The sequence below is a fragment of the Condylura cristata genome, unplaced genomic scaffold (genome assembly GCF_000260355.1).
Source record: "Condylura cristata isolate star-nosed mole 26May11 unplaced genomic scaffold, ConCri1.0 scaffold00011, whole genome shotgun sequence".
In the NCBI taxonomy this organism is placed as follows: domain Eukaryota; kingdom Metazoa; phylum Chordata; class Mammalia; order Eulipotyphla; family Talpidae; genus Condylura; species Condylura cristata.
The window spans coordinates 36,666,752-36,677,951 of NW_004567112.1; the positions used below are offsets into that span (position 1 = coordinate 36,666,752).

General features: G+C 37.2%; 1 protein-coding gene across 2 annotated transcripts in view; it reads left to right on the top strand.

Annotated features, from left to right (window-relative positions):
• ANXA7 (annexin A7) overlaps window positions 1–11,200 on the top strand; it is a 24,540-nt gene that overhangs the window by 11,646 nt on the left and 1,694 nt on the right. For both annotated transcript variants that reach the window (XM_012723769.1, XM_012723768.1), the window contains 7 exons: window positions 2,022–2,124; window positions 2,317–2,411; window positions 5,534–5,647; window positions 5,870–6,040; window positions 8,644–8,814; window positions 8,895–8,970; window positions 10,015–10,127. In XM_012723769.1, the coding sequence (XP_012579223.1) occupies window positions 2,022–2,124; window positions 2,317–2,411; window positions 5,534–5,647; window positions 5,870–6,040; window positions 8,644–8,814; window positions 8,895–8,970; window positions 10,015–10,127 (843 nt within the window). The remainder of the gene's footprint in view (window positions 1–2,021; window positions 2,125–2,316; window positions 2,412–5,533; window positions 5,648–5,869; window positions 6,041–8,643; window positions 8,815–8,894; window positions 8,971–10,014; window positions 10,128–11,200) is intronic.

Below are 11,200 nucleotides of genomic sequence, written 5' to 3' on the forward strand. Positions count from 1 at the left end.
TGCAGTGCTTTAACCCGCTGCGCCACCAGGGAGGGCCACCACTTTGTATTTCTTAATTTGACTTTTAATATAGAAAAAGTTACAAAAATTGTACAAAAAATCCCTCATACCATTTGTTCATATTCTCTAAATGTTAACTTCTTACATGAGCAGAATACACACAAAGGTGAAAATGAGGATATAACACTGATATAATGCTATTATCTAACCTTAATGCCTTATTCAAATAGCCGTTATTTCTGTAATGTACTTTTCTACTTCAGGATCAAATCAAATGAAACATTTTTATCATCATAGCTCTAAGTCTTTCTTAATATGAAACAATTTCTTGGTTTTTCTTATTCACGACATTGACAGTTATTTTGTAGTATACTCCTTTCTTTTTTTTTTTTTAAAGATTTATTTATTTAGGCAAACAAGAACTGGGGTACAGGCTAGAAGTGGTGGGAGTGATACAGAGGGGAGCAGAACAGGTGGATCCACTGAAACACACTGCTGAGGGGAGCGGCAGGGGGGACACGAGAGGTCTCCTGCACCATGTGGGTTCAACTCCCTTATTGGGGATTGAACCTGTGCTGCAGTGGCTGTGGCTAGCTTCACAGTGCTGTGCTTTAACCCCTTGCACCATCAGGGAGGCCCCATGTTTTTAGTATGTTTCTTAATAGGAGCTCATCTGGTATTTCCTCATGATTAGATTTGGATTATGCTATTTTGGTAGGAATATCAGAGAAATAATATGTTCCCAGTTGGAGGAGGCACCTATTGTTGATTTTTTCCATTACTGGTGATAATTGGCCTGTCTCTGTCAGGTTTTCTGTTGTAATGTTACAAACCATTCAAGTATCTTGGTTTCCATCATACAAATGAACACTAATTTTGGCATCCCTTTGATGATTCTTGCCTGAAATCATTATTGCTGCCATAGTAGTCTTATGGCATTGGTTTTTTTTAGTCTTACGGCATTTATTTAAAATTTCATTTCATTATACTTTAATATATAGTTTTTGTTTTGCTTTCTGGTGCATATCCTTATAAAATAATTGAAGAATGTTGTACTTCCCAGATTATATAATTATAAACTTCATTTCATGCTTTTGTTATTATAAATTATTTCATGTCTAATAATCAGAGCCCATAGAGAAAATGAAGAGAATTATTACCAAAATTATATTGTTTATTCAAAATTTTGGACAATTCATGTCCTACTTCACTAAAACTATTACCACATTCTTCTAACTTTAAATCGAATACTGCTTTTCCTCTCACACTTTTCAGAAATCATCTCTTTTTTTTTTTTTTTTAAAGATTTATTTATTCGTGCATACAGAACTGGGGTACAGGCCAGAGGCTCAGGGGCGATGAGAGGCTTCACCAGAGACAGAGTGGGGAGCAGAACAGGCAGATCAACGAAGTACACTGCTGAGGGGAGCAGCGGGCGGGTCAGGAGAGATCTGCCACGCCATGTGGTCACCTCCGGGGCAGACAGGAGTCGAACTCATGCGGAAGCAGCTTTAGATTCTCAGTGCTGTGCTTTAACCCGCTGCGCCACCAGGGAGGGCCAGAAATCATCTCTTTTTTACCCCTTCTACTGTCAAAGGAGCAAATGAAGGCATAGAAGGATTGTAACTAATTTTACAAACTTGACTTTCTTGTCTTGTTTGATGCATGGCTGTATACTGGCTGGAGAAGATAGGTCTTTCCTGCCTGTTCCAGAATATGCCCTAATAATAAAATCCTTGTCTTAAAGCCCAAACACCGGCCTTCTTGTCTAAGAGTAATACCTGGGAAAGTTGTAAGTTGTCAGTTTTCAGCAGAAAATCCTGACTTGTCTTTTATTTTTAACTTACATATCTTTTTTTAAGTAAGTTAATCATTTTCTCACTTTTCCCAGTTTTATTGAAATATAATTGACATATAACATTCTGTCAGTTTTAGATATACAACATGAAAAACTGATATGTGTGTATGTTGCAAGATGATTACCACAATAATTGACTTGACTTTATGCCTCTTGTTCTCAGCCTGCTGCAATGACTCAGAGCACTCAAGGAACCATCAGACCAGCTACCAACTTCGATGCCATGAGAGATGCAGAAATTCTTCGTAAAGCAATGAAAGGCTTTGGTAAGGAAAACAGGTTCTGTTACAATAAGTGCAGTTGGATCTAAATTAAAAATAAATATGTCACAATCCAAGTTTATATGTAAAGTTAGTGCACATACCTTAGTTTAATCTGGCCATAAGCACCTTGCTAATATCCTCAAGTATCATTCAGCACAGGTTTCATCTTTACTTACACATGTGTGATTCTTCCAGGGACAGATGAGCAGGCAATTGTGGATGTTGTGTCCAACCGTTCCAATGATCAAAGGCAAAAAATTAAAGCAGCTTTTAAGACCATGTATGGCAAGGTATGTTCTTTTATATTTCTTTTCAGGGGTGAGATTGAACAATGACCTGTAGATCCAAAATTCATGTCAGTTGGATATTATCTTTTTATAAATGTCAGTGGTACAAACTAGAAGCAATTGTACTTCAGATTCTCCAAAAGTGCTATCTTTACTATTCTCTGAAAAGCTTTCCTAATTCCTCAGTAGTCCTTGAGCTCAGGGTTAAACTCTATATACTGTGTCTAGTATGTGATAATGTTCAATAGGAAGTAGAATATAATCACAATTATGACCAATAGCTTAGTTCTCAATCTTCTGCTCTATACAAAGGAATTCAAAGACTTATTCTGTATCATCTGCTTATTTTTGGTCTTTGGCATTATCTTCCACTCCTTTCCCTCTCTTACAAACATGTCCTATTTTATGATTACACAGAACTTCTTGTCATTCTCTATACAGTATTATCTTGGATACTTTGTACATGCTGTTCTCTTGGCTTGGAACACCTTTTCATCTCTTTCTGCATGGTGAACAGCTTTTCCAGAATTTGGCTTAAGTCTCCTACTCTGAAAGTAGCTTCTTCCATTGGGGCCCATACTACTTTGTAAAATCCCCGCTATTACTAATCTTGCTGACTCTCCTCCAGAATTGCCCTCTAGAGTAAATCACGTCATATCTTTGAATTTATAGCACTAAGTTCAGGAACAAGAACAAATAACTACTTAATAGATATTAGTTGAATGTGACTAAGTCCAACAAGAGTTTATAGTGAAAAATACAGTTGCTTCTCAGATATAAAGGAAAAATGTAAAGGTAGCATTGGTTTGCCATTTAAATAGATATCATAAAAATTTCCCACTGTCCTCTAAATTCACCTTACTCTTCTCAGAATGGGAGTAGTCCATCACTTGTTGCCCCCTCGTCTGTTTTTCTGTGCCTCTCCCTCTCTGCCTACCCCAGGTCAGTTTCGTTAGTCGTGATGTCTGATTGAGTGACACAAACTCCATTTCCATGAGGTTCAGCTTCCCACTGCTCTCCAAAAGTGTTTTCAGTATTGTGTATTGTTTTTTAGTTCTTACATAGTCTGTTCTATTTTGACCTAAATTTTCTCATCAGCTGCTTTTGAATTAAAACAAAATTCACTGCCTATTTTCCTTCTACAACCACCTTTTCTGTGACTTATTTTAATTAGTAAAAATGCTATTTTTCTAGCCTGTCATGGAGTCTTATTTGATTCCATATTCTTCTTCATCAGTTAGTGCATATTTATTCAGTACCTACTGTGCCAGCAACTGCTTTGTCCTAGCAGTTTGTTACTGACTGTCTTACTGATCTAATATGTAAAAAGGGCATTTTAAAAATGTTCCTGACCCGCCTGCTGCTCTCCTCAGCAGTGTACTTTGTCCGTCTGCCTGTTCTGCTCCCCACTCTGTCTCTTGTGAATCCTCTCACCACCCCTGCACCTCTGGCCTGTACCCTAGTTCTGTATGAATAAATAAATCTTTAAAAAAGAAGTTTCTATCTCCTTTTATGCACTCCATTTCCTTTCCTACCACTCAGGTTCAAGCCTCAATTACTTCTTACCTAAATATTCCAATAGCCTAAATTTGTTCTCATCTATAGCTTGTCATCTTGCCATTTTCTTGCTTAAAATTTTCCAATGACTCTTCCCAGTATCAGAATTAAAACCATATTCTTTAGCTTGACAGTGAAGGCAATAACCTAAGCATAGTTACAACTTTGTTTTACTCACCTATGAGAATATTCACCTCTGCAGCTTAATCAGAATGCAATAATAAATGTGTAGAATTCATATTTTTCAATGTTACTTTAAAACTGCTGTTGCATGCTATATACAAAAGCTTATGTCACATGAACAGAACATCCAAATTTGGTTTAAATATCTTCCTTCCTCTTTGTATTTAGTTGTGTAGTACTTCCCAATTCAAAATGAGAACCTATTCTGTGTAAAAACCATGTAAGTAATAAATGTCAATATTTTTAAATTGGCACATTGCGGGTAAAGAGCAAGTTGGTTACCATTATTTAGTTGAACAAGTTTTGCCAATTCTTGACTCCATACTAGTGATTCTCAACCTTAGCTGAGCATCATAATCTTCATTGTTCTTAGTATCAATGTTTTGCCTTTTTTTTTTTTTAAGAAAAATTCCACAGGTGAGTTTAATGCATAGCTGGCCACCACTTTTCTGTCTCTTGTTTGTGTTCCTCCTTGCCTGAAATGCCTTTCTTGTCATATCTTACTGATTTTTTATATACTCTTTCATATCTGGACTAAAAGTTTTCTCTGCATTCTCTATCCTACTTTAACTTTTCCTGTTTTAATTTCTCATACTTAATTCTACAGTACTAACTCATCTGGTACTGGAGTATAGATTGCCTTATCTCTTTCTAGATGTTTTTCTTTTTTTCTTTTTAGTTAATTATTTAAATTGAGGTAACTTAGGATCCTCTGATCAGGTATTGCCACTGTAGTACACCCACTGCCAAATAACCCACAGCCCACTACTGCAGTCCATCATGCTTTCTTTCTTTTTTCTTCTTACCCTCTCCCCACTCTGGATGCTTCAGTTTTGTAGTCAGCTTTCAAGAGTTAGTTTTTAAGCTGGTTTGACCCTTAGCTTGGTTCTTCTATATTCCACATTTTAGTGATATCCTACGGTATTTCTCTTTCTGACTGATTTCAATTAGCATTATCCCTTCCAGATGCTTATCTTTCTTAATAAGAACATAATGATGATGCTTTCTAACTTCTCACACAAAATAACAGTTTCTTACATTAGTATCATGTTTTTCATTTTACAAATTTGAATTATGCTTCACTTCATGTATATCTTACTTTTGCTACTGGTATGTGGTAAAACTACAGAATTTATTAATTGATAATATTGATCACTTAATATTAGAATTGATAAAATGAATAAAATACATTGGCTTAGAATAACACTTTTTACATTTACTTACTTTTTAGTATATAATAGTCTATATGTTATAAACGATCATATATATGTTAGGTTTTCATAAAGCAATTCAGTTTCATTTTTCCATGTTTTCTTTAAAAAACTTGAGCAACAAAAATTTGGAGGACACATATATTTATTGATTTTATATTGGTAATTGAACAGGATTTAATCAGTGATCTCAAGTCAGAATTAAGTGGAAATATGGAAGAGTTGATCCTTGCCCTGTTCATGCCCCCTACGTATTATGATGCCTGGAGTTTACGGAATGCAATGAAGGTACGATATGTAGTCTGCTTTGAAAATTTTATTCTATTTCAAATGTAAATTATGGCAGAATTTATAGTAATAGTAAATCAGTACATTGTGTCATATTATCTGAATGCATACAGCTTTTCGGGTCTGAAATCCAAAGGAAAATAGAATGGAATAATAAGATTGAATTAATTTTTAGAAAATTTGTTTTTCTTTTTTATAATTCTTCCTTTTCATTTCATTTAGGGAGTTGGAACTCAAGAACGTGTATTGATTGAAATTTTGTGTACAAGAACAAATCAGGAAATCCGAGAAATTGTCAGATGTTATCAATCAGAATTTGGGCGGGACCTTGAAAAGGACATTAGGTCAGATACATCAGGGCATTTTGAACGTTTACTTGTATCCATGTGTCAGGTAAGTATAGTATGAATATATTCTGTGTATCGTTAGAAGGAACATTCTTTACTGACTATGGCCAAACAACAGTCTTTATTCCTTTTGCCATTTTTAAGAGGGACAACACAGAATCCTTTGTACAAATTTCTTTATAGTCACTACTGGAGATTTATTTCTGTAGATCTGGCATCTGTAAGGAATAAGGAATTAACCTATTTAAGGTTATATGGAATCAGAAATCAACTTGAGACTTTCCTCAAATGGGCATGGGTCTTTGCTTTTTTTTTATGACTTACTTTTTATTTATGTATGCATGCAAGAATTGGGGTGCTGCGTGGGGGGGGAGAAGGAGTGAGAGGATTCACCAAAGACAGAATGGAGAGCAGAACAGGCAGATGTACTAAGAAGTAGTAGGTGAGACAGGAGAGGTCTGCTGCACCATGTGGACTAGCTCCCTGGCCAGGGATCGAACTCATGTCATAGTGATTGGCAATAGCTTCATAGCACTGAGACTTTAACCCCTGTACCACTGGGGGTTGGCACTTTTAAACTTAGTATTGACAGTTAAGTGGGACCACCAATTGAAAATAAGCAGGACTGCCAAAGGAGGGCTAGAAGAGATGAGAACTATGTAAGGAGAGCTAGAAATGCAGAGAATATTTTAGGGTTCACAGCATTTAGTTCCTTCCTTATTCAGATTACCCAGAGAAACTGGGGAAGTGACAGAAAATTTCGAAATAGAGTATTAGGAATGATATCACACGCACATTTAGACTGAGTTGATGAGGGTATATTTGAGGGATGATAAAAAAGACTTCAAAATGAAGAAGTATTGCTATCCTGCGAGTTCACACAGAGGAGCTATTAAAAGTAAAAGAGAACAGGCTGCCTGCCTGTGACTATGCAGGTGTTCCTTTTCACCAACCTTTCTTTGCAAAGCAGCAGCAGCAGGGCTCCTCACATGACTACCTCCTGTGTCTCTTTTCACAAGCCTTTCCCTGTCAGGGACTGCTCTTTCTGCCCACTGTGTCTGTGCAAGTACCCTTTATTTCCCTCCCCTTTTTATAATCAGCCTGCCCTTTTGAATATTAAAAAAAGCAAAAGAAAACAAGAGAGACCTGCGGAACAGAGTGTAACAAAATGAGTGTATATGGAATCATGCTGCAGTAAACATGGAAGTGCAAGTTTCCTTTCAAATTAGTATTTTTTAATTTTCTTTGGCAGAAGCATAGTTGTGGAATTACTGGGTCATATCCGTTTTTACTGGGCAGATCCGTTTTTAATCTTGAGACACATCCATGTTGCTTCCTATAAGGGCTGAACCAGTCTGCACTTACATGAAACCAAACTAAGGATCAGATAAAAACATGATTAAAAACTGGGAAGGTTGATTATAAAAAGGGAAAGAAAATAAAGAACTGAAGCATCTGAGGGAAGAGGGGATTTTGGGCAGTGGTGAGAATGAAGAGGGAAGGAAGCAAAGTGAACTATGGTGGTGGACTGTGGGTGATTTGGTGGTGATTTGTACCATAGTGCCAGTACCATAGTGCCATAGTGCATAGTACATAGTGGTAGTACAGAGGGTGGAATTCTTAGACGTCCAAAATACCAACAATAATATAAGCCAGTGTTGGGTCCTCGCTAGTGGTGCAACGGGTTAAAGCACAGCACTGTGAAGCTATCACAACCACTGCAGCACAAGTTCAATCCCGTCAGGGAGGTGACCCACATGGCTCAGCAGACCTCTCCTGACCTGCCCGATGCTACCCTCAGCAGTGCATTTCAGTACATCTGCCTGTTCTGCTCCTCACTCTGTCTCAGGTAAATCCTCTCACTCCCTACATCTCTGACTTGTACCCCAATTCTAAAGCATAAGTAAAGAAATCTTTTTAAAAATATATAAGCCATTGTTACCTCAACTCAAAATAAGTAAATTCCTTGAGGGTAGGTTTGTTTCTTGTGTCCCCACCACTAGCCCTTCCCATTGGTTCTGTTCTCTGGAAACCTTGACTAATACAATCAGGCAAGTGCTTAATACTTATAAGTGGTATGATTGAATACAAAGTAGAACTCAATATAATGCATATTGACTTTAAATCTGAACTAAAAGAATTATAATTTCTTTATTCAAATAGTGGTTTGTAAGCCCTGAAAATGTTTCATATACCTTATATGAATTATACTAGTATAGTTTCTTTGGAATTGAAAGATATGCATGATAAAATTTATGCATTATTATTTTTTTTTTAAGATTTATTTATTTGTGCATACAGAACTGGGGTACAGGCCAGAGGCTCAGGGGCGGTGAGAGGATTCACCAGAGACAGAGTGGGCAGCAGAACAGGCAGATTGACGAAGTACACTGCTGAGGGGAGCAGCGGGCGGGTCAGGAGAGGTCTGCCACGCCATGTGGTCACCTTCCGGGCAGGCGGGAATCAAACTCATGCGGAAGTGGCTTTAGCTTCTCAGTGCTGTGCTTTAACCCGCTGTGCCACCAGGGAGGGCCTTATGCATTAATTTTTAATGAACTATACTTTTAAATCCCAAAGTGACTACAGTGGAAAAAAATTTTAATAGAACTTGTATTACTTCCTTCCAATTTCTCCCTTCCTCTTTTACAGGGAAATCGTGATGAGAACCAGACTGTCAACCACCAGTTGGCTCAGGAAGATGCTCAGCGTCTGTACCAAGCTGGTGAAGGGAAACTAGGAACAGATGAATCTTGCTTTAACATGATTCTTGCATCAAGAAGTTTTCCTCAGTTAAAAGCTACCATGGAGGCTTATTCTAGGGTATGAACTTTTCTTTTGAAGACTTAATTTCTGTTTTGAAATCTGAAGGTATTTAATACCCCTATACTTTTTGTTTACAGACAGCTAATCGAGATTTGTTAGGCAGTATTGGCCGTGAGTTTTCTGGAAATGTTGAAAGCGGTTTGAAGACTATATGTAAGATACTTTTGTGTTTTACTTTATTTTGTTTGTGAATGAGTGAGTCTTTGAATAGTTGTTTCCAATAAGTGATGATTATTAACATAGCTTCCTTGGAATCTACTGAGGCAGAGACTGAGTAAATCCTATATTTTTGTATGCAGTTTTCTATGAATGGTTGACAGCATGAGCAAACAGGATTGTTTTGTAATTATTTGGTCTTTATTCTACCCCTTTCTTAAGAACTATGCAGGAATATACAATAGGTTGACGCATTACCATTTAGCTAAATGAGAAAGCCCTTAAGGACTCTTATTTCCTGCTACAGAAAGCATCATTTGGAACCTCTCAAAAGCACATTTAAAGTATTCAGCTCAATGAAAAACTTCCTTTTGAAATTGAAAGCCCTGTTTCAGCTGTCCAATAAAGTAAAATTTTCATTTTCATGGAGAATATATAAGCAAGAGGGTATTAATAGCATAATGGTAATCAAATTAAATGTCTCACAAATATAGTTATTGTAGCTAAAGTACATTGTACTTAGTACATCTCTACCATCTGCAGGAAGAAGCTTTGTTAATTTTGAAACATGTTAAATTTCTGAGTACTGTTCTCAAAACTTTGCTCAAATATGGTTTTATTTTTATATTGGAGTTATCTCATCCTCCTCTCAGTCATATGATATATTTGACTTCTAGAGTTAAGATTTTTGTCATTATTCTACTGAAGGAAAATATTACTAGATGTAGTTGCTATAGATGTTCTTACCTTAAGGGGGGAAAAATGTAGTGAAGCTAATTTACTGTATCTTTTGGGAGAGAATAGAAACTTATTGGCCAGAAGGGAACCTCCTAGAATTAAAGGATACCTGTATAATGCAGCTAAAAAGAAAGATAGATGCTGAGAAAAATCAAGCAGGGGAACATCTTCAACTCACCTCAGACTTTTGGGATGGTTACCTAGAAAATGATCAGAGACAGGCTAGAAGTGATAAATGAAACTGGAGTAGAGTGTATCTGTCAAGTCTAATGACTCCATGTGTGAAACATTTCTAACTTGCAGTGCAGTGTGCCCTGAACCGCTCTGCCTTCTTTGCTGAGAGGCTCTACTATTCTATGAAAGGTGCTGGCACAGATGACTCCACCCTGGTCAGGATTGTGGTCACTCGAAGTGAGGTAGTTTTGTTTAATCTTATTGGTCTTTGAATATTGATTTCTTGTTTTTAAGATTTATTTATTTATTCATACAGAACTGGGGTACAGGCCAGAGATGCGGAGGGTGAGAGGATTCACCAGAGACAGAGCGGGAAGTAGAACAGGCAGATCGATGAAGTACACTGCTGAGGGGAGCAGCGGGCAGGTCAGGAGAGGTCTGCCACGCCATGTGGTCACCTCCGGGGCAGGCGGGGATCGAACTCATGCGGAAGTGGCTTTAGTTTCTCAGTGCAGTGCTTTAACCCGCTGCGCCACCAGGGAGGGCCTGAATATTGATTTCTTAAAAGTTCCTGTTTAGCTGTCTACTGAAATACACTGCTGAGGGGAGCAGTAGGCAAGACGGGAAAGGTCTGCTGTACCATGTGGGTTAGCTCCCTGGCTGGGGATTGAACTCATCCCACAGTGACTGACAATAGCTTGATAATGCTGAGATTTTAACCCCTGTGCAACCAGGAGGGCCCAGAAAAAACTTTCTTTTTATCATACTGACAGAGGTTGGATAAAACAATGTTCACTTTTCTCAGGTCTCTCATGAGTGAGACTTCAGTGAAAAGGACAACACTGTACCTCAGTAAAGCCAATGCCAAGAGATTTTCTTACTTGAGGTGGTCTGAGGAGTATGACAAGTCAGAAGATGTGTTTTGGTTTTCATTTTGCGTATGTAAAAAATTATATGAAAGACCTGTACAGATTAATCCGTAGAGATAACCAAATCCTAACCATTAGACCACCAATAAGCCCTATTAATCCTGATGGATATAAAAATTCTTGAAATTTAGCCTACATTGTTAATTATTAAAATTTTTTAATTCATCTTTATCTTTCCACCTAAATACAGCATCATGTATTTTTCTTTCTTTGATTCTGTCTATTTATTAGACATTTTTTTAATAAAAGAAAACATGCACAAGAAGGTAAATCTTTTTTTTTTTTTTAAACTTTTTTTTTAAAGATTTATTTATTTGTACATACAGAACTGGGGTACAGGCCAGAGGCTCAGAGGCAGTGAGAGACTTCACCAGAGACAGAGTGGG